Consider the following 24,808-nt stretch of genomic DNA (forward strand, 5'->3'; position numbering starts at 1 on the left):
TAAGCCTCTCTGCTAGGAGCTTAGTAATTATTTTATAGACCATATTACAAAGAGCAATGGGCAATCCTTGAGTTAAAACCACCATTACATCATGGATTTTTTTTAAGGTGACCAAAATGAAGCCCAAATGTACATTAAATACAATGACACTAAATTTGAAATAATCTTAGAAAATGAAATTTAATACATCTAATATGATATGTAGATAAATCTTTTCCTCGTACAAAGGAAGTGACAATGTTTTCCTATAGAAATGCCTTATCCAAGCTTGTCACCATTGAAAGATTCTATAAAAAGTCCACACCTACTGTCATAAAATGGGAATGAAATTTATATGGGAGTGTAGTTCGATTTTTTTTGAGCCACTCTTTGTCAATAATTTGAATAATGGTTTGCTTTACTCAGTTTGTGATGATTGAAAGAAGGCTCCTTAGGATCCCAGTAGTTCTTACATTTTACTAATTTCTTTGCAAAATAGAACAGAAAACTCTTAAGCTTTAACCTTTCACTAGCATCTCAATCTCTAACAATAGGAGTGGAGCTTTCCAGAAATAATGCCTTATAACAAGACAAGCATAAAATTCCAAGTAGCAAAGAAGTAGCCTCAGACTGTCATTAGGGCCAGGATAAGAATATGCTAGAAAAAATCAGTTGGCCCAAAATAAGAACGAAAACTAAAACTGTGGTTGAGCCAAACAACTATCAAGGAAATAAATGTGGAGCTTCTACATTTCTTTTAAAGAAATTAGTTTTGGATAGAGAGAAAACGACCCTATTGTAGTCATACAGGTTAAAAAAATACCAATAATGTGCAATTGGCATCAATAGAGAGGTTAGCCAAGCATCAAATGGAACACCAGAGGGTTTATGCAGATCAACAAAACTGAAAGAAGTGAACAGTGGAACCTGCAAATTCTTTAGAGGTAACAGAGTAACAGAAAAGATTTCCCATACCTCTGGTCGCCCTCCAAAATCATGTGGTTCTATTCCTCATTCCTGTATGTCCTACGTATTTTGCACTGAAAAAGAATTTGTAGCTGGTTTTTATCGGAATAGTTCCCCTTTTTCTAACCATTGTAATGATTTGCAGCAACCGGAAGAGATAGACGGGTGTATCCGCAACATGAAGAAGGAGAAGCCATAGTCGCCAGCTGGCTTTTCATTATCCGGTAGCGACGGCCTAGCCTATATTCCTTTGCTACCACCTTGTCAGATTAAGACCAATACAGCCTGTGGGATCTTACAGTGCCTTTAGAATGAATCTCCGTGTCTCAAAAATGTCAGATTCAAGGGGGAGAGTACCATTTAAATCATCAATATTAAATGAGATATTATCAGGTATTAGTATTAAAAACTCAAACTCCAATCATATACACAGTTCTTTCTTATAATATGGAAGATATCACAGAAAATGAGAACAACCCAATATTAAAAGCCTTGGAACCATGACACAAACCAGATTAGCATGGGCACGAAAGATACCAAGTTCTTAACCATAGAAGAAAGATACATCTCTATGTCCCATCCTCAAAATTGACTAGGCTAACAATAAAAGAACCGTAGAAATCAAGCATGAGAAGCTATAACTTAAGAGTAACAACTACCTTTTCAACTGTACAACTATTCCAACTTAACTATAAATATCTGCAATAGAAATGATATACCTAGTTGGTCTAACCCAAAATAATGCAAGAAGACAAATTATCTATTAAGATCCTCCAACACAAACCAACAAATAATTCATACCACCTCCATGCAAACCATGAAGGCCATAAGATGTTTGATATCAACCACAGTCCAATTCTGAATTATGAAAAAGCCATATTTCTCCTTGTGGAATTCATTTTAAATTGTAAGTAATGTTTGATGAAAATTCAAACCTTATAATTAGAAAATATAAAGATGAAGTTATTAAAATACCTTCAATCAACAATATAAAACACCACAATTAATTAGGCTAAAAGTTTGACAAATTATGCATAATTGTCCATCACAAATAGTAGATTATATTGGAGTTTATAATCTACTAAACAAGACATATATATGTCCTCAAACATACAATTACTTATTCTTAAATGAAAACTTCATTGAAAATTAACAATATTGACAAGCCCACCAAAGAATATAACGAAGACATAGAGAGTAATAAAATTAAGGCATGTCAAAAGGTTCTAGTATAGGGTATTAATGAAAGAAAGAGAGAGAAAAAAACATAAAAATCTCTCATTCCCTAAAAGCTTCTCTAAGGTCTTCAATAGAGGCACTTTGGGAACAAACTTGTAGAATCCCTTCTTCCTCAAGGTAGAGCTCCATCCAATCCAAATTAATAGGATCCAAGATAGGGAACTAGAGAAGAAACCAAATATTTCTCTTGTATACTTCCTTATCTTCCCAAAAGCCTATCGGGTCCTCGGTAAAAAGACATCGGATAGGTAGGAATAGGTTCCACCCTAATATAAATCATATTATAGTTAGTTGGAAGAGGAATTGTGAGGTCTCCTTTAATATTCATAAGGAAAGTGACCAAATCTCCCAACAAGTGGTTATTAAATAATTCATGATAGAGACTAGATATAAGATCATTGTCAGCATAAAAATGGAGAACTACTGCAATGAACATGGCCACTATGTCTGCATTAGAGTGAAACCTATTAGGAAAATTGATATACAAGGTGACTAAGAAATGTAACATGACTCTCCAAATGATCATATTCCTAATTGGAACAAACTATATGATCTTATCAATCTTGATGAGATTATCAAAAGACATGAACCTTGTAGGGGAGGTGAGCTTAATTGGGTATCCATGAATCTTGAATGACAACAAAGTGACCAATATTCCTTAATTAATAATTGTGGAGAAAGGTAGTCCAACATACAACTTGTCTCAAAAAGTATTAATAGTTGTGGAGAAACATAGTCCAACATACAACTTGTCTCAGAAAATAAGTTCTTTTAAGAAACACACAAGGAGTTAATTGATACATACACAGAAGGTGTTGGCTACTTAGTGAAAGTAATAAATGACCCTTCATTAGAAGGTCATTTGACCAGAGGCTATGAAATGTTAGTCTTATTTGAGCCATCCACACCTTCATTTGCCAGCTAATCAGCTAGAGTGTTCCCTTCTCTACCCTTCTCTATAAATATGATTCATAGTAACATGTTTAAAAGATAAAATGAGCTCTAATGCTTTATCAAACAAAATTTTCAGTTTCTAGTTACGAATGGAGCCCTTAAGAAGGGCATTAATGATTATGGTTGAATCATGATGCAGGGAGTTCGGAGAGTCGTAACATTTGACTCAGATCAATGTTTTCTTAGATTTTTCTGGGTTTTTTTCAAAATCTATAGCTCAAGTGGTTTCCAACTCAGCTAGCTCTATTAGGGTCATTTCAATTTATTTTTCAACTGTCAAAAATTCCATCTTGACCTCTGAATTTGAGTTTTAAAATATCTTAGGTGTTTTTTTGTTTTTTCTGCTTTGTAATAACTTCAAATTTTCTTTCTAAATTTTGGAGATTAGTTGTCAATTTTCCTTTATGGTTTAAGAGGTATATATAGGAAACTTTGAATTTGCTTTTGGAGGTTTTTTAGAAGTTACCAAAAATGGCATATTTTTCCAGTTGTCAAAATCTGCCAAATTTGAAAATTTCATGTTTTCTCTTTTTTGAGTCAGTTGTTATTTAATGGAGTTAGAAATCTATGTAGATAGGGTTTTCAGTAATGAACAATTCAGAGTTTGAATCAATATTGGGTTTTTTCATGAGTATTAATTTCTCTATGAATTGAGATCAGTGTACCACATCAAATCATCCTCAATTTCAATGTTTTGGTATTTGAATATTGAAAAAATCCAAAGGCCTCTAACCAAAGCATTAAGTTCTACCTCATTATTGGACAAGAATATGATGAATTTACAAATATTGATAAGAATATCCCCTTTACGATCTCTAATACAACAACCTATTCCTGAAACACTAGGTTCCCCCTAGATGCTCCATCAAAGTTGATTTTTACCTAGCCTTCTTGGGGAGGGGACCATACACATTTCTCCTTTTCACTATGAAGGGGGAAGTCTTAGTCTCACCCACTTATATCTCATAGAGTCATCCCACTAGGACATGGCTATATGGGATCTTCCATTAATACATATCTTAATGTTAATAACTTCAATAATCAAAGATTCCAATTTAGTCGTGAGTTATTGATAGTTCATCTTCATGTCTCTAAAAATTCTTGTCTTCCTCTCCTTCCATAATTCCCATAGGATTATGGAAGGAGAAATAATCTATGAACCCCTTAAAATGCTTTCTTAATGCAAGATGGGCCAAGATAAGAAAATAGATCAACTGGAACTAGGAAGAGCTTCGTTATTAAATGATTGGTTATTTAGAAATAATTAATCAACATCAACGATCATGTTAACACCATTTGATCATTCAAATTTAGAATACAATCTTATAAAGTGCATAAAACAAATTTATAAAGTGCATAAAACAAAAAAAATTCAAATGTTCTCTATATCCTAAGAAAATTGAACATTTCAACCTACTCACAAGGGTAAAGGGTAGGTAAATGCTATAAAAGGCCCCATCTCATTGTCAAATTTCACCATCTATCTAGTATGGATGCTTTCACAAAATATGTTGAGAAACCAAAGAGTATAATAAAATAGTTCTAAGACTTTATTGGCCTATTAGTATTCCTTTAAGATAGAAATAGGATCAAGTCCCATGAAAATAAAACATCTCCTCAAATTTATAGATTTTTTTTAGCAAATCACCAATCACCAAATCAATGCTAGGCTTGATGTAGTACACAAGTCTCCACATAAATTGTTGGCAACAAAAACTTTGTGCATTTTAGGGTCCGCTTGGTTGCAGGAATAGAAATATGGGAATTGGAATAGTTATTTCAGAAGAGAAAATGGGGATACATATTCCTATTCTTGTTTGGTCCACTCAGAATTTGATAGGGAATTCACGGACCCAAAAATTTATGTTTTCTAAAATAAGTAAAACTAGAATACCAATATGTATTCCAATTCCACTCATTTAGGTGGAATTATAATGCTCATTTTTAGTCAAAATTGGAATATGTATTCCTATTTGCAATTCTGATTTGGTGCATCCAAACAGAGAATTCAAAATTTTAAGAATTTACATATGCCTATTCCACTCATATTCCTGTTGCCAAACAGGCCCTTTTAGTTACTGTCAAGGTAAGAAGAAGAATGAATCAAATGTTCTTCAGTGGTTTACAACAATATTTTATTTGAATTCAAGAAAATCTGTCTACTTTTAACATTGTAGCCAAACAGAAAATATACATTTGCATTCTTAATAGTGTCTATTTTAGCCCATATGCTCCTGCATCAACATGAAGGAGATGGTTTGGAAAATTGGAATAGCTAAGGAAATAAATAAATCAAAGAAATTCTACAACGTATCACAACTAATGTTTAAAGTTTAAACATATAATAAAAATGGGTAAACCTATTACTAATATGAACATTTACTCATCAACTTAACTCTACTTCGCGATTCATATTTCCTTTCTCTTCTTCTCTGATTATCTGTGCGAAGAGAACGACGGAGAAAAATGCTCGACATACAGCCCGGACTCAACGTTGAGAGGAAAGTTGAGAATAGCCTTTGAACCGCGCAGATGGAAAGCCATGCGGTCATATGCCACCGCAGCTTCTTCGGCTGTAGTAAAGCTGCCAAGCCAAAATCTGGAGCCCTTCTTATTAGGGTTTCGAATCTCTGCAGCATATTTTGCTCGAGCCTTAACGAACCTCACTCCCCTGTAATGCTTTTTTCGAACCTCCCCAGATAAATTAAAAGCTGTTGGGGAAGAAGAATTCACCGTTTCTTCATCGTCAAGCAAAAAATGGGCAATTGCATTCAATCTACGGGCTTCATCAGATGTTAAAGTGCTCATTATCATTTTTCGTACTGCTCTAAATTTGCACTTCGGTATATGTCTTATTAGTTCCACTCTGAATCAGTTAATGACATAGATTCATTGTATTCGCCTGCTTCAAATGCTTTCAACATGATATACATGTAGTTAAAAGGTTTGACAAAATTGGAATGAATGAAATATTGGTCATGGCGACTACCTTTTTTTAATCTTGTTTTCCATTATAGTTTTCAACAAATTGATTTTTAATATTGTTAATGGACTTTTTCTTATATAACATAATAACATAAAGTATCCAATTTGAACTTGGTATCTTAGAAAGTCTTTTATATGTTAAATTATTAACGTAATGTAGTTTGAAGGGACGAATGCAATAAAAGCTTAAATTATGAAAGTATTTTATAAACCAAACAAATTGTCAAAAGTTAAAAGTTTCATATTTTTAATAATAATGACTATTACATCATGGATTAGATTTGAGATCTTAAGAAAGTAAAACATTATCAATTTTTTCTTGTATATGAATCAGAATAGTAAGAAAGAAGAAAATCACAAACACACGAACTACAGGAAGATCTCTTATTAATGTTAAAGTCTAAACTTTACATCATAGTTCTAGCTTCATGCTCTTCTATACGATATACAATAATGAACCTCCAATAGAAATGAAGAGACATAAACAATTGGAGGGAAACAATAATAAAATGTAGATAATAAATGGATTCACATATACACCCAACAAACCCCCACTTGAAGTCAAACTGTTGTAATGTATGAGACTCCCCTGAATTCCCCTGCTATTATTTCTTTATGATGCCGAGAGAACTCAAACTTCTCTCATGGAACAACATTTGTAAGTGCATCAGCTAGATTCTCCTTGGTCTTGATCTTCATGACTTGAAGTTTGCCTTCCGCAAGTTTACTTAGAATGAAATGATAATGCACTTCAATATGCTTTGTCCTACTATGAAACAATGCATTTTTGGCTAGGTCAATAGCACTTTTAGTATCAGAATACAAGGCTGATCCTTGTTGAGGACAATCAAAATCACCAAACAAATGTTACAACCAAATCAACTCTTTTGCTCATTCAATGAAAGCAATGTATTCAACCTCAGTAGTAGAAAGTAAGACCACTTATTGCAACTTTGATACCCAACTAATCACTGCTCTAGCAAAAGTAAACACATAACTAGTAGTAGATCTTCTATTATCTAAATTTCTAGTCATATCTAAATTAGTATAACCTCTAAATGAAGTATCTTTGTGACCAAAATACAATACAAAATTAGAAGTTCCCTTAAGATACCTTAAGATCCATTTAACCACATTCCAATGTGTTGAGCTATCATTTTGCATGATGCTTAATGGTAAGAACTCTTTCAAACTCCTCTCTTGAAAAGTCAATCTTTATGGATCAACTTCAAGGTTCCGAGTGATCTTGCGACCTACTCAAATCCATTTAGTTGAAGATAAATGTTTTTGTTCACAAGGAGACCTTTGTTGGTTTGGATGATTTTGGATATGATGTAAAATTAGTTTGCTGCTTCAAAATAAAACATGCAAGAGAACTATGTTTTTGTATTTTCTATTTTTTTTTTTAAAAATTATGAATGCAATCTAACAATGCAACTAATATGAATTCCAAATCTAACAAGGGGTTAATAAAGAAAATAACAAAGATAAGGTAACAAGAAACTTTAAGAAAATAATACAAACATAAAATCCTAATGGACATAAGCTACGGAAACAACATGTTTGCGAGTTAAACTTTCAAAGAAATTAGTGGGTAACCAATGAAAGTAGGAGCAACACTTCATTGATTCCACTGATGCTATCATTGATGGGATTTTCATAGCAACACATAAAATGTTTCACTTTTCATCAAATCACAAGGCCACAAAAAGTGTGCTCATGCAAGACAAAAAGTTATGCAGGAACAATTCGGTGATTTCTTCTCAAGCTAGATACATTAGCAGAATTCATCAAACCATAGCAAACACTAGAATTAAAAAGATTGCATAACCAGAAATAATGCAATAAAACTTTGGCTCAATCACAATTGTATGAACATACATTCACAAAAATATGACACATTTAGGCAAGAATCACTACACTCCAAATGCAAGCACCAAAAGCATATATTATTGCAAAATAATGGCAGCCCTGATTACATATTACAATCTTGTATTTATAAGAAATCATCTCCTCAATTTATGTTGAGAGTGAGAGATATATTCATGCAATCATATGCTTTTAATTTAATAAAACAAACTAATTATGTACAAACTGACTATCTAACTAGTGCTTAGTAGGACTCCATCCATTTGTATATCATTAATTGGATGCACGAGCCTTTACATGTCATAAAACAAAGAAAATATGACAAAATAAGAAGAAGATAGATTTCAGTCGATGTAGAAGTGTTAGGAAGTATCAAAAATAGAAGCTAATCCTTCACTAGGCACCTGTTGGAATTAAACTATGGTCAGAATGTGTTTTCAATACATGGAAAGCTCTAATTTTGGGAACTGGTAGTTAAATGTTGGCGCATCTCTGGAAAAATGCACCTTGGAAGAAAGCGCACCAGCATAGTTGCACACCTCTGACTTCTTCAAAATTCTTCCAACACTTTGTGACAAAAAGCACACTAGTGCACTTGGCACAGTAGTGCAATAGTGCACCTCAAGGGTCCAAAATTGCAAACTTTTACTGAGTATCAAAAATGAAATTATGGCTTCTAGGTTTTGTCCCCCTTCATACCAGAGCTATGTTTGGGTGCTTGCCCTTGAATTTCTCAATAATTTCAATGACCTTGGCTACATCCAATAAATCTAAGGCATTATACTTATCCTTGACCTTCTGCTTTTAGTTGTCTACCTCTATACGGGTCTCAAAAAAATTCCTGAGTTTAGTATCCAACTCTAGTAAAGCTTCTTCTATCATGAAGGATTGTTGGATGTCTTCATCAATAGTAACTTCTTCAAAAGTCTTCTTGAATTTTTGCACTACTACCTTTATCGGTATCAATTTCTCTCATGCATCATCTTCGAAAATATCTAGACATGCATCACTATAATGTTTCTCTACTTCCAAGATTTGCTCTCGGGCTTGGTCCTTGAGTTGATGGTTCTTTGCATGTAATGATTCAATTAATTTATTACTATTCTCTATCTTCTCTATCCAACCATGAATCAAATCTAACTCTTTCGCAGTATATACATCCATGAGCATTCTATACCTCTGGCCCTCTATCACCTGTAACACCTATAAATCTTTCTACCAAGTATGTGCCTCATCCATAAGAGTGAAATCTTGTTTCAAAATTGCTACCATTTTATCCACATTCTCCTACAAAACATGAAGTAGCTTCAAATTTCCTTGGATGATAAGAATACCCTCTCCTCAAAACTTTCCCACCACTACTAATAGGCATTCAAAAATGGATCCAAATGTACCCCTCCCCTCCCATATCTCTTCTTTCAATCGCTGCACTTAAATTATCTTTAGGATGTTCAGGTTTCCTTAGAACCTCAATCAATTCTATCATGTCCTCTTCATCGACATTGGATTGTTGCTTTTTATTTCTTATCATCTCTTTTCGCAACCATCTTGGAACTTGTTCCACTAAAGTTTTCCTTTGGAGGATGAAGGAGTTGTTTTAGCTATGCCTTTTCCCTTATCATTCCTCTCCAGAGTCTTTTCCTTCTATGATGGATCTATACTAGGAGCTTGTGTATTAGTAGAACCCATAGTTTTCACCTCGATGTCCTAGTAAATTTGTTAAGGATATTCAACCATTTGTCCTCCTTCAAACACTTCATCGGTTGATACCTGTTGTGGCTCTTTCTCCTGCTCCTTTTGAACTTGTTCTCCCTCCTTGTTTGGTGGTAGAGGAGTAGTAGAGCCTTTATCTATAACAACTGTGACCTATATTGGGGATGGAGTAACCTCAAGACCTTGTGATTCTAGTGGCATCTGAGTCCAATCCTCCTATTGAGGTTTATTTGTTGGAGTATCACAAATCTTATCCCCAACTAGCTCAGTTCCTATAGGCATGAAATCAAACTCTGACATCTTAAATATATCAGTGCCCTCTACATCCTGCTCATCAATCCATTGTTGCATTTCATTCTCTGATGTAGTTGTTTAAAGAGGTTCTTCTGGGATTGGTGGTGGTGTAGCAGTAGAACTTCTCCTTCTCTCCTATTCCATGGCTCTAGCTAGCTAGGTTCTCCTATTCAAAGGTACATCTTCCTCATCATCCTCTTCTTGGTCCTCCTTAGGAATAGGTTCCAAGATTGAGGGGATAGGGACTACTTTCCTTATCACCTTTTCCCTCTTTTTGATAGGAGTCTTGATTTTTGTTCCCATTTTAGGTATAGAAGGGGATGCTTGTTCTATTTGTTGAGGTGGAGAGACCTCTTGAATCTCAACTTTTGTCTCCGTTTGACAGAGTGCAGCAACTAGTGGTAGTTGAGGGTCAACCTAGACTTGTGAGACCCCAGTATCCTCCGACTCTTGTACATTAATTTTTGCTTGTTGCATAGGTGTCAAGATTTCACCCTCTTCCGATTCAATTCTATGGGGGGTATTTCTTTTCCTTTCACCTTGGCCTCCATGTTTCTAAGCTCAATAATAACCTATTGGCCTATCGAGTTGGTGTACTATTTTTGGCCTCATTGGTTATTGAGCTATAAAGGTCGAGATAGTGACTTTCTTCCCTCTACCTTTGTTTTAGTGGGCTTTTGCATGGAAGAACATTATTTTAGGTATTGGATCAAGCTCAAATGGTTTCTTGATCCAATCCTATGTCATTTTAATGACCTGCCTCACCCTATGTTTGATATCTGAATTTTCCTCCCTATCAACCTTAGCACTCATAATAAGCCTATCACCTATCTTATCCCTATTGAATAGAGGATCCAACAACTTCTCAAAATCTTGTTTCCATATCTTCAAGGGAATTTTTATCTTCAGGGCCTTCTCTAACAAGTACAAAGTCATCCTACAATAATCCCTTATTCAAACATCATAGTCATTTGTCACATTCATCCAATGGTCTTCAATAGCTTCTTAATGGGTGAATGTTTTCCCTGCTAAATATTATACTCTCCTTATGTTGTCAAAACGTGGTCATGGAGAATTGTATTCTTCCAAGGGATACTAATCCTGTTCACACTCAAAAGAGGGGATGTCTTGCCTCTGATCTATCTAAAAGGGTCCTGGGTAAAAGCATAGATCTGTGTCACCGTTTGTGATACAAAAACCTATTTTGGTCAAATCTCATTTCTCTATCAAAACTCAACTTTTTTCAAAATATTAAAATACCCTTTTATAGATCTCAGATTCAATATCATCATTATATAAATTTTTGAGTCTTTTGATTAGTTATAATATGTTATAATCTCAAAATATTATAAGCCGATATTTTAGCATTTCAAAAGATGCTCCCTCAAAAAAGGAAAAAAAATAGTAAAGCATATCAAAAAAATAAAAAGATTATATTTATCACTAGAGGAGAGAATCCTCTTCACAAATATGTAAATTTTTTTTCAAATAGGTATAGATTTGATAGGGAAGTTTTGACGAGAGGAAAAAACTATTGGATTCTGACAAGGTCGAACTTGAGTACTTATAACAAAGAAAATATACATCAAAAATAATTATTTCTTTTTTTGTTCACTAGCTATACATGTCATCTATAAAATATTTTCAAATCAAAACAGAAAAAGATGATTTGCACATACTTATTTGATGGGAACTACATCCTATATTTTTTACACTTAAAAAAGGGACTTCAAAATAAAATAAAATGAATAAATTCTTGGTCAAAAAAATTATAAAAATTATAGGCATAAAATTCATACAATTCTACACATTTCATCAATTTACATCATCTTAAACACAAATACCATTTTTTTTGTCATTAATTACATAGGTTTGTGCTTTTACATCCTCTCGTCAAAACTTCCAAGTCCAACATTTTTTATGTTGCCTTCTAAATCAATCATAGGCAAATAAGATTTGTCAAGAAATCTCTAAGAAAACCAATCTATAACAAGGGTACCTCAGGAGCTTTTTGGGATTCACAGTGGTACCAGCTACTCTCAAATATGTAAAAGTCTGAAATTGAATATAGTATGCTCCAAGTATTGTTATTTGCGCCATTGCATCATCTGATAACCTCTTTGCATAATCCCCTTCTATGAATCGAATTATGGAAAATATGAAAGCATCATTAACAATTTTGTATTCCTTCCTTTTCTCTTAGAGATTTTTCTTCACCAACTAAGGGTACACAATGTACGACAATATGTTACCATCTTACGTGCCACCCTTTTTGTACAACCCTGGATAGTTTGTCGCTCTTACAACCAATAGATACACCAAATACGATGTCATATAGAAATTCCTTTTTTTCTTTATCACCACCAATTGTTTGCACAAATTATCACTAAGAGTACAAGCCCAATCTAGTGGCATTTTCGCTTTCCTGAATATTTCAATAAAATGCACCATGAAGATGTTCAGATGTCCTGCTACAGGTAAACCCATAACTCTGCTCAGAAGTATGATTGAATATCTGATGTCTCCAATCATATATCCTCTAGTCATATCCACTCTGCAGTTTTCTTTCCTAAGGGAGTCTTCTCTATAAGGTATGAGAACTAAATGATCTCAAAGGCTTCCTCAATATGCTCCCTATACCACATTTCTACTTGTTCATATGTAAGCCTAATGAACTAATCTATCCTAGGGAGATGGAATACTTTCTCAATATTATTTGGGTGCAAATCAAGGAAATTTTTTCCTATAACACTCTTCACAACCCTCTCCTTAGGGACAAAGTGTTCTGCAAGTATCATATCGAGCTCCGTAGATTGCACTGACACTGGGTATGAAGCTATGTTGACTGGTCTAGATCAAATGAGTGTTAAGACCATTTGTGACCTCTCAGTAGGTTTGTTGTGAATCTTTAAAAATTTCCCTAAATTAGTATGAACCAATTCTGTATCTTTAATCTTTGAGTTATTGTCTTGGAAGCACAATTTTGTTGGAATGCCTTGGAACTTGAAGACGATAGGTTTTAGTGCCATTTTCTTGCCAAGTGAAGCTGATGAGGATGCCATTATATTTGTACAAATGGATGCCCATTAGTTTGGAATTAAAGAAAATATGATAAATTGAAACACTAAAGTTGAGTTGCATAAAATTTGCAAAGCGACACTGCTCGAAAACATAGAAAAACCTATTTTAACCTCAAAAAAACAAAATATAGTGCACCAAGTGCACCTAGGAGGTATGCCTAATGTGCAACATTCTTATTGGTTTTTAATGTTTCTTTTGAAAATTCAGGTGCAAACTAGCGCACCAAGTTAGGTATGCTAGTGCACACCTAAAGTTTTGCATTGGGTATTATTTTTTGTCTTTTTGGTTTCTTTGTTTGTTTTTATGTTTTCATAGGGAGTTTGGTGAAACAAAAGGGTTGCATCAGCACACCCCATGAGGTGTGTTGATGTGCACCTCATGATTTTATTAATGTCAGCTTTTGTTTTTGTTTATAGGGGCAAAGAGAGATGAATTTGCACCAATTTTGGTGCAATGTTAAGGTCAAAGGCTAATGTGGGGCATGAAGATGTGAGGAGGATGCAGGTACGAGGAGAAGCAAAGGTGCACTAAAGTAGAATTGCAGAGACACAAAGCAAAGTGAGAAAGAATGAAAAGTAGAGGGGGTTTTATAAGCCACCATGCCCCTTGGCACTATGGAGGTCTATAGCTCCATGGTTGCATAGCTATGTAGCTGTAGGGATGTGGTCACTAAAACATTCCCCCCAAGTTTGGTGCATTAGCACACCAATTTAGGTGTGCTACTGTGCCTTTTTTTAATCAAAAAAGGCTCTTTGTATAAAAAATCACGTTTACCAATGAGCTACTTGGTCAAGATTTTAACATAAACTAGGGGACCAAGAGTATCTCAAAAGGGACTTTTAGACCCTGGACTTGGGTAGGGGGTCCCCATTTCTGACAAAAAGGAAATGGGGTGTGCATTGTGAAACCACAACAAATAGTCCTGATAAAAGGAAGAAATGACAAAGACATTTCTTCATCACCAAACATTCCTTCAACATGTGTTAAACACCAACTAAATCCTAAACATTCCAAGTGTATTTTGAATGACTTCACGATCAAAACTTCAAGATCCAAAACCTCCAAGCTTAGTGTGTGTTTCATGTATTCATTTCCTTCAACATCTTATGATGTAATCTATCAAAATCTTCTGACAACATGGAAAAAATATTCCACCCCATCTGGCTCATCCATGAGGAATCTCCATGAAGGTCATTTGTTGATCCTTTGCCTGACCAGATGAGAGAATTAGTTCAAGGACTCTTAGTGGGGTGTCACTTTATTTGAATTTCTTTTGGATTTTCTGGAAATCTTTTGAATACTTGCTCCATATAGTTCATAATATAACCATTTAAATCTTGGATGAAGAAATGTTTTGGTACTAGATAGCTCATTTTGAATGTGTATCTATTTTCCCTTTTAAATCTCTTAGAATCCTTCAGTCTTAACACCATTCTTTCTTTTCCTTTTTATTTTCTTTTGTATCTTAATCACGCTTAGACTATGTGGCCAGGATATTAGTGTTGTTTCTTGGATTTGATCTCTTTTGAACATCCCTTGCATTCCTCTTTTAAAACTTTTTGGAAACTCTAATGCCAAACAATGATCTTAGCAGTCCCTTCAAGAAGACTCTTCTACTTGAACTAAATGGGGTTTGGACCGTCCCTTGCTATCTTCAACCTTAATTTGACAAAACCTAAAACAATCGATCCTAAAATTTACAAAGTGTTGAGAACTTGTTGGTCTAGAATCCTGAATTCAAAGACTGAAAGTCCACCTATTACTAGAAGTAACATCTATTCCTCAATTGATATAAGACACACAATCATCAAAATGTTTTGACAAAGAAATACCTCTTCCTGAAATCAGAACCAAAAGAGTAGTTAGTATGATATGTCAATATAAAATCTTGAGTGCACCTACCCCTAGATTGACACAACTTTTGGAAACAAAAATTTGACTAAAAGAAAACAGAAAATTGAAAAGAAAACACTCTTACAAAAAATAAAAACACTTGCAGAAATAAAATCTAATTTTAAAAAAAAATCCTTTATTTTTCTTTTTTGGGGTTCTTCTAGGCTTCAAAATAATGTTTAAGAAATTTCCCATTGACTGGTAACAGAACTAATTCCCCCTATAAGGAACTGAGCCTAAAAGTATTTTCTCTAAGAATCTTTGCAATCTGATAAGGACCAATCTACAAGAATTGGAACTTGGTGTGGCTGCCTAACTTTTCTTTCACCTTATCCCAAAGTAGAACAAGGTCAGAAATTTTGTAGGATTTTATCATGGCCCTTGTCGAACCATCTCTTGATGACTATTTGATGTTTAGCCATGTGGTCAAATGCAGCTATCTGTTTCTCATCCATCTCCAAAAGAGTCATCAATCTGATTTGTACCCTGTTAGCATCTTTAGCGTACCCACTCATGAATTTCAAAACAAGAATCCTGAGGTTAAGTGGAATATTGGCTCTTTCTCGTAGACAACTAGATATGGAGATGTCCCCAAAGAATTCTTGACTCTCACTCAATCTATCCATAGAGCATATTTGAGTTGCATATGCCAATCTTTAGGATTCTCCTTCAATAATTGTCTTATTATTGTGATCAAGTTCTTGTTTGTAGATTCAGCTACCCCATTTACTTGTGGGTAATAATTTGAAGAGAACTTGATAATAACTTAATTTTTAAATTCCCATTGAGTCAAGAATACTGATGCAAAATCTAATCTGTTATTACATACTAAGGTGAATGGTATCCCAAATCTAGTAACAATGTGTTCCTCCAAGAAGTTTGTTACCACCTTAGTAGTGCAATTTTTGAAAGCTTTTGCTTCAGTCCATTGTGTACAATAATCAGTTGCTATGAGAATAAAAATGTGTTCAGTTGATGATGGTGGATTGACTGGACCAATGAAATTGAGCCCTCACTTTGCGAATGGGTGCACCTCATACACTGATTATAATAGCATTGTCAGGTGTCTTTCCCTACTAGCACTAGTTTGACAAATATGACAAGAACATGCATGCTCAAAAGTATCTTTGAATATCATGGGCCAAAAATAACCTGATCTTAAAATTAGATGAGTAGTTTCTTCTTCTGAACCATGCCCTATACCATACTTATCATGAAACTATTCCAAAACTTCCTTTTCTTCCTCATGTCCTAAGCACTTTAGGTAGATTCCTTCATAGTTCCTTTTGTACAACTTGCTATCATGCAACATATAGGATTCACACTTCATTTTAAGTCCTCTATGTTGTGAACTATGCATCTAGCTAGGACACTAATTTTTTAGAAGATAGTAAACAATATCCTGGTACCAGACATCTATCACTACACCTTGACAAATATCAACTTGAGATACTTCCATTTTCTTCTAATCATTCTCATTTTTTTCATTGTCAAACTTGAATTTATTTTCATCTTCAATTTGTTTATCAGCTATCATTCTTGATAATCCTTAACCTCTAACTAACCTCATGGCTTGGATCTCTAAATCAAATTATGGCAATATCGCCATCCATTTACCTCATCTTTCACCGCATTCATTTTACATCAATAATGTCTTTACTGATGGATCATGAATAATAGCATACACCTTGCTTCTTAGTATGTAATGGTGGAACTTGTTTACTACTTTAATCAAAGAAAAAGATTATTAATCGAGGTTCGAATAATTCAACTTGACATTTCTCAGAGGGCAGCTCATAAAAGCAATAGGTCTTTCATCTTCCTTTTCCTTCTTCTATGTCAGGATCATAGTGAATGAATGTTATGAAGTGAATGAATATATCTTAAAGGGAAGCTTGTAATCAGGACTTACCAATACTGGAGCCATGGAAATGACTACTTTGATATCCTCAAATGATTTGTTTGCTCTAGAACCCATTATATTCTATCCCCCTTTTTGAGTAACTCATTAAGGGGGTGCACTATCTCTATAAATCTACTTATGAATTTTCACACAAAATTTATCTTTTGAAAGAAAGACTTGAGTTCCTTTTGACTATGGGGAGGTGATAACTTCAAAATGGCTTCAACTCTATCAAGATCAATGGAGATGCCAGCTTTAGAAATGACATGACCTAGGAGCTTTCCCTTAGTGACCCCAAATGAACATTTCTTGGGATTGAGAGATATGCCTTCTTTACAACACCTATTGAATACTTGTCTTAGATTAGCAATGTGAGTACTTCAATCCTTTGAAAAGATAGTTAAGTCATCCATGTAGATAACTATACACTTATTTATCAATCCATTAAAAGCTTCATCCATGGCTCACTAAAATGTAGCCCTTGCATTAATCAGTCCAAATGGCATTCACCTATAGGTGAAGGTTCCCCATTTGGTTGTAAAGGTCGTCTTTAACTTATCTTCTTCTTCTACATTTACTTGATTATATCCTGAATATCCATCCAAGAAATACATCATCTTTGAACCATTCACAATTTGTTAGACCTCATCTAGCGAGGGTAATGGGTAGTTGTCCTTTTGAGATGCTAGGTTCAAGTTATGAAAATCTACGCAAAGTTGAATCTCCCTAGTCTTCTTTCATACAAGAACTAAATCAGCCACCCACATAGAGTTGCATTTGAGGAAAATAATCTTAACATCCAATAACTTCTTGACTTCCTTCATTATCGGAGGTTCGAGGATAGGATTGATAGATCTTTTCCTTTGTCAGAAAGGTTTGGTGTTAGGTTTGAGTGGAATATCATGTGTAATAATATGAGGATCATATGTCTTCAATTCTTCATAGCTCCAAGAAATGACATCCTTATACTCTATAAGCAATTTGAGCATGTCTTCCTTTTCTTGTGGATTGCAGACTTTCCCAATCCTTACCATTTTAGGATCATCATTTGTACCTAAATTGTATGAATCACATTCATTTGTCTCGTTCTCTTCAGTGGTCCTTTTATTAAATGTTGATTCATCACAATCAAAAATGCACTCCAACTCAATCATCCCCTTAGGAATAGTATTAGTTTTTAAATTCAAGATTCTATCTTCATCTTGAAGCTCATTGTCCTTAGGTTTTTCATCTAGAGTGTCATCAATTTCTTATCCCTTAAAGTGGTCACTGTACATAATAAATTCAAGTATATGTTGATCATGTTGAAAAATTTGAAAGTTTTTTATATTGTTGGGAATAGATGGAGCAGCAACCAACTCGACTGAAAATCATTTCAATTTTGCTCTTTTGACTGGTTGTAATGCACTTGCTGAAATAGCGAGGACATCTGCTACCCCATTTTTCCTTCTTGGAATAGACTTTATGTTCAAAGTTGCAAAATCATCCAATGAATCCCATACCCTTTTCCTATAATCAAGCAACCTCTTATCATTATAGGAATATAATGATTTCACTTGTTGAATAACTTATTGAGAATCTCCTTCGACTACGAGAGCTATAACTCCTTTCTTGAGTGCAAAAAGAAGTCCTCAAATCAATGCTTCATATTCTAAAACATTGTTAGTACATCTAAACTGCAATCAATATGTTGTGTAGAAAGACTTACCTTTTGGACTAATCAACTCAATACCTACACTGGCTCCTAATTTGCATTTGGAACTGTCAAAGAGAAGTGCCTAAATTGGGTTTTCTTTGGGTTTTCTTTGGTTTTTCTAACCTTATGCTTATTTGTCCTTAGCTTTTCCTTTACCTGAGCTTGGAAGGATTGTCTCTTGGGTACCAATTGTAGTCTTTCGCAGGGTGGGCTTACTAATTTTTTATTATCATTCCTCGAAACTAGAAGTGTATATTTTTCTTGTTTGTCTTGAATTTTGCCTATCAGTTCTTTGATTTTATCCACTTTAGGTTTAGGATTAATGACTACCAAAGTCCATCCTTGGCCTTTTACATACCATCTTGTTCTTTGAACTTTGATCATTCTAGGTGGAGGAGAGGACAAACGTCCACCATCTAAAGAAGTATCACTATATGATGCATTTCGGTCCTTAATTTTCTCTTTAATTTCTTCAACACAGTCAAACAAGTTTGTAGAACTTTGGTTTTCTATGGGTTCATCTTTTCGATCACTGCCTTTCTCTACTCCCATCATTTGTGTTAATACCTTAGCAACTACTTCTTAACATGATGAAAATTCAAACTCTAAATGGCTAATTTTATGCAATCAACAAAATTCTAGAAGGGGGAGGATATTGTGGTCAGCTTCTCCTCCTAGACACTATAAATTAGCCAAAACTGTGGTCTATGAATTGTGTTATGACCTAATCTTTTGGGCTTGAAATCGTGCAATTCATATCTTGATCATCTGATATTTTAATCAAAGTTGTATCAAAAACCATTACCTTGTAGGAGCCCAAATCTATTTGTAAGAAGGCTACCACATTAGGAGTATTGTATTCTGTAATCATCTTTTTTAACTTTGGCTCTGCATCTATTTTGATTTGATTGTTCAAACCTTTCATAAAATCCATGTAAAACCATCCCCTTAGGCATTTCATCCATTCTCTACTTAGAAGTAATCCATATGTTTCTGGGATATCAACCACATGTATATCAATTACATCTTGAATCTGTGGGTCAACTATTAACTATATCCAAACATCTTTTAACACACCAATGAATTTCACCTCTATTTTGTCCAACTGTATCACTATTTGGTTGGTAGGTTGAGGGCTGACTCCTAACCTTTGCACTATAGACAATAGCATGATGTTACATGAAGCTCTTGAATCAATTAGAAAATTGTGAATATTCTTCCCATATATCTTAACACTAAGCAAAAATGGGGTTACCTCCACCTTGTCTTTAAACATAGTGGGCATTGCCTCTACAGCATTAGCTTGTTGAGATAGTGCCTTTTGAGGGGTAGTATTTATATTGTGGGATGTCTTTGTATGATCCAGAGTCTTCATGAGTGCTTCTCATTGTTGTGAAAAATTTTGCAACTTGTCAAACATGGACATGTTGGCCTTTGTTCACTTCAGGTCTTCTGCAACATTATAATTCTTAGTAGACCAAGTAGGATTTCTCAATATCATTGGTACATTTCCTTGGTTCTGATTTTCCTGTCCTCTATATGGTGGTTTAACTAATACCAAATTGTTACTCACTCTCAGATCAAGAGGAGTTGGTTGTAGTACTGGGGGAATTCCATCTGTTAGAGGTTCTTTTCTACTTCTCAAGTTGTACGTATTTTGATTGTCATTGTGAAAGGAAAACATCTCTCCATGCTGAAGGTTAGGTTCTTGGCTAAATGGGAATGAGACTGTTCTACCTATGATTCTGTGCAAAATCATAGAACTCTAGTAGCATGGCATTAAATTTCATAGGAGGAGCATTGCCATTTACTTGTGAATTTTGAGTCATTTCTTGATTTCCATCATAGTATGAACCATCATTGTTAGATGCATTTTGACCATCATCATATTGATTGATATCTATATATTGAACATTATTATTGTTATTGTCTATAGGAATGCTTCCATTATTTGGACGACTGTTCCATTGTCAATTTTGTCTTTGGAAGCCATTATTATGGTCAAGAGGATTGAAGTTGTTCCCTCCCTTATTGTTTCTTGTATTGTTGTTTTCACTATTATTGTTCCCACTAAAGTTCCTTTTATAATTTTGGCCATAATTGATGTTGTAGGGGCCAATTTTGTTCCTTTGAAAATTGTTATTTTGTCCTTGTGACAACTTTAGATGAGTCAACTTGTTGTTCATTTGTGACATAGTCTTTTTCATTTGACCAAATTCAGAAATAAAGCTATTGTCTGCTTCTGTAGCAACTGCTGACTTTTGTTCAAAGAAAGAAGCTTTGTGGTTCATACCTTGGATATGTTAGAGCAAGGTTTTGTAGAGTGGGTTCCTGCTATAATGGAATTGGATTTATAGGTATGAATTGGCTAGGCATCGTGGGTATTCTAACAGGGTATGTTGGCATTGTTGTGATAGCTTGAGCTGGAAGCATCAATCCTCCTCCATTAGGATTGGCTTGCTTAGTAAAGGTTATTGCTTCTGTGAAGACCTTTTCCAATGTATCAATATTTGTTGCAGGAAGTCTTCTCAGAAAGATAGCAGTAAGAGGGTCCATAGCATTTAGATAGATCTGAATAACTACTTCAACTAGTACAGTAGATGGTGTTTCCAATTTTTGATATGCCATGTGAAAGTGATGATTGAATTGAGAAACTGTCTTAACCGGGTCTCTTTTGATTAATATGAATTGTTGATGTATAACCATTGGGTTGATAAAAGTTTTGAATTATTCTAGGAACAATTTTTTGAAGGTATCCCAATCTCCAATACATCCAGGTGGCAAATTAACGTATGATTTAAAGACAACTTCTCCCAAAGAGTAGGGGAATAAATGAAGAACCACATCCTCGTTGGCAATCTATTTTTTATTGTAAATTTCTTTGAATACTTTGATGTGATCTTTGGCAGTTTATGTTTCTCCATAAATGAACCTTGGGAAAAACTTCTTAGGATTTCTAGGAAGGTCATGGAGTGCACCTCTCAACTTGATTGGTGAGTCTACAGCATTTGCAAAAAAGAGCATTGGAGGATTTCGTGGACTAAGGGTAGTTGTTGTTGAGGTGGAACTGTTGGAATATTTGGTGGTCCACCAGATGATTATTGTGAAGAAGATGATGAAATGTTGAATGGAAGTGGTTGAATTTGAGGTATTGCTTTGTCACTGTGAGGCTTGCAGAATTGGCTAAGCTCAAGAAACTTGTGTGTACTTGGAGAAGATCTCAAATCTCATTAAAATGGGGATTTTGGATCAAGATCCTCTAGTTTAAATCAATTCTAGAAAAAGTGCACCTCTACAAAAGCACACTTTCTCATAAATAAGGCAAAGCTCGGAATTTAGTGCACTAGCGCACCAGTGTACTTGAATTTCTCAAAAACTTAGAAAATTTTCTAAACTTGTAAAAAGTGTAGAATTTTGATGTTTTGGCAAACTTTTCTTCTATTCTAAAAATCAAGATGGACCTCCTTCTAGTGCCACTTCTATTGAGTTGTCATTTTCCATGATGCTTAATGGCAGGAATTCCTTCAAACTCCTCTTTTAAAAAGTCAATCTTTGTAGATCAACTACAAGGTTCTGGGTGATCTTGCAACCTACTTAAATCCGTTCAGTTGAAGATAATTTTTTTTGTTCACAAGGAGGCCTTTTCTTGTTCGAATGATTTTGGATATGATGTAAAATATGTTCACTGCTTCAAAATAAAAAATGCAAAAGAACTATGTTTTTGTGTTTTCTATGTTTTTTTTTTATGAATGCAATCTAACAATGCAACTGATATGAATTCCTAATATAACAAGGGGTTAATAAAGAAAATAACAAAGATAAGGTAACAAGAAAATTTGAGCAAATAATATGAAAGTAAAATCCTAACGGACATAAGCTACAAAAAAAACACATTTGTGAGTTAAGCTTTCCAAAAAATTGGTGGGTAACCAATGAAAGTAGGAATAGGGCTTCCTTGATTCCACTGATGCAATCGTCGATAGGATTTTCTTAGCAATCATAAGATGTTTCACTTTTTTTTTAAATTGCAAGGCCACTGAAAGTGTGCTCATGCAAGATAAAAAGTTATGCAAAAACAATTCAGTGATTTCTTCTTGAGCTAGATACATTAGCAGAATTCATCAAACTATAGAAAACACTAGAATTAAAAGATTGCACAACTAGAAATAATATAATAAACTTTTGGCTCAATCACAATTCCATGAACATACATTCACAAAAATATAACACATTTAGGAAAGAATCACTACACTCCAAATGAGAGCACCAAAAGCATATATTATTGCAAAATAATAATGGCCCTTATTACATATTACAATCTTGTATTTATAAGAAATCATCTCCTTAAATTTGTGTTGAGAGTGAGAGATATATTGATACAATCATATGCTTTTAATTTAATAAAATAAATTAATTATGTGCAAACCGACTATCTAACTGGTGCTTAGGAGGACTCCATCCATTTTTATATCATTAATTGGATGCATGAGCCTTTACATGTCATAAAACAAAGAAAATAAGAAGAAAATAGCCTTTAGTAGATGTGGAAGTGTCAAAACTAGAAGCTAGTCCTTTATCAAGTGTCTGTCAAAGTTGAACTATAGTCAAAATGCATTTTTGATGCATGGAAAGCTCTAATTTTGGGAACTAGTAGTTAATTGTCATCGCATCTTTGGAAAAGCAAACCTCGAAAGAAAGCACACCAGTGCACCTGCACACCTCTGACTTCTTCAAAATTCTTCCAACACTTTGTGACAAAAAGTGCACTATCGCACATGACCTAGCAGCACACCAACACAGCAGTGCACCTCAAGGATCCAAGATTGCAAAATTTTATTGAGTATCAAAAATGAAATTTTGGCTTATGGGTTTTGTCCACCTTCATACCAGAGCTATGTCTGGGTGCTTGCCCTTGAATTTCTCAATAATCTCAGTGGCCTTGGCTACTTCTGGTAAATCTAAGGCATTATACTTATCCTTGACCTTCTACTTGTAGTTGTCTACCTCTATACGGGTCTCAGCAAAATCCCCAAGTTTAGTATCCAACTCTAGTAAAGCTTCTTCTATCCTAAAGGCCTATTGAATGTCTTCATCAGTAGTAACTTCTTCAAAAGTCTTCTTGAATTTTTGTACTACTTCCTCTACCGGTATTAATTTCTCCTATGCATCATCTTTGAAAATGTCTAGACATGCATCACTATAATGTTTCTCTACTTCCAAAATTTTCTCTCAAGCTTGGTCCTTGAGCCAATAGATCTCCACATGTAATGATTCAATTACTTTATTACTATCTATTATCTTCTCTATCCAATCATCAATCAAATATAACTCTTCTGCAGTATATACATCCATGAGCATTCTATACCTCTAGCCCTTTATCACCTATGACACCTATAAATGTTTCTGCCAGGTATGTACCTCATCCATAAGAGTGAAATCTTGTTTCAAAATTGCTACCATTTTATCCACATTCTCGTGCATAACATGAAGTAGCTTTAAATTTCCAAGGGACCAACAACCTCGGTTAAATATCCTTTAATGATTTCATTTTTCCTTTGAGGTGTTATTATTTCTACCCCTTCTTATTCCAAACTTCTGAATACCTCCTTCATCCCTATTGTAACCATTAAGTTAGCAGTGTCTAATGTAGGCTTCGCAAGGATAACTTCTTTGATTTGATAATCTTGTGGATCAAAATCTTCTATTTTTGAATCAGGAGGAGGCATAGCCACTTGTGAGAATAAATCTTTATTCACATCCCTATTAATAAATGTTAATGATCTTGCCTCTTTTGATGGGGACTTAGGTTACCTTTGAACCTCAATCAATTCTATCATGTCCTCTTCATTCACATTGAATTGTTTCTTTTTTATTTCTTATCATCTCTTTTTGCAACCATCCTAGAACTCGTTCCACTAAAGTTCTACCTTTGGAGGATGAAAGAGTCATTTCAGCTATGCCTTTTCCCTTATTACTCCTCTACGAAGTCTTTTCCTTCTGTGATGGATCTATACTGGGAGCTTCTATAACAGTAGAACCCACAGTTCTCACCTCGGTGTCTTGGGAAGCTTGCTAAGGATATTCAACTATTTGTCCTCCTTCAAACATTTCATCGATTGATACCTATTGTGGCTCTTCCTCCTACTCCTTTTGAACTTGTTCTCCCTCCATGTTTGGTTGCAGAGGAGTAGTAGAGCCTTTATCTATAACAATTGTGACATATACTGGGGATGAAG

The 24,808-nt window shown here is 34.5% G+C and overlaps 1 protein-coding gene across 6 annotated transcripts in view; it reads right to left on the reverse strand.

Moving 5' to 3' along the window:
* LOC149550936 (ethylene-responsive transcription factor 5-like) overlaps positions 1-24,808 on the reverse strand; it is a 75,672-nt gene that overhangs the window by 9,473 nt on the left and 41,391 nt on the right. The window contains exon 1 of one of the 6 annotated variants that reach the window (XR_016352637.1): positions 955-6,094. The exons of 3 other annotated variants lie outside the window; for them this stretch is intronic. Coding sequence is in view for 1 of the 3 variants with exons in the window: in XM_089786508.1 (XP_089642634.1) it covers positions 5,575-5,952 (378 nt within the window). In the remaining 2 variants the exon portion in view is untranslated. Of the gene's footprint in view, positions 1-954; positions 6,097-6,493; positions 6,893-24,808 lie in introns of those variants that run through there. 2 more of the 6 variants (XM_089786508.1, XR_016352642.1) reach the window with 2 other exon arrangements.

Source organism: Cupressus sempervirens, chromosome 6, assembly GCF_028749045.1.
Source record: "Cupressus sempervirens isolate cs-2001-9-10 chromosome 6, ASM2874904v1, whole genome shotgun sequence".
Lineage (NCBI taxonomy): Eukaryota > Viridiplantae > Streptophyta > Pinopsida > Cupressales > Cupressaceae > Cupressus > Cupressus sempervirens.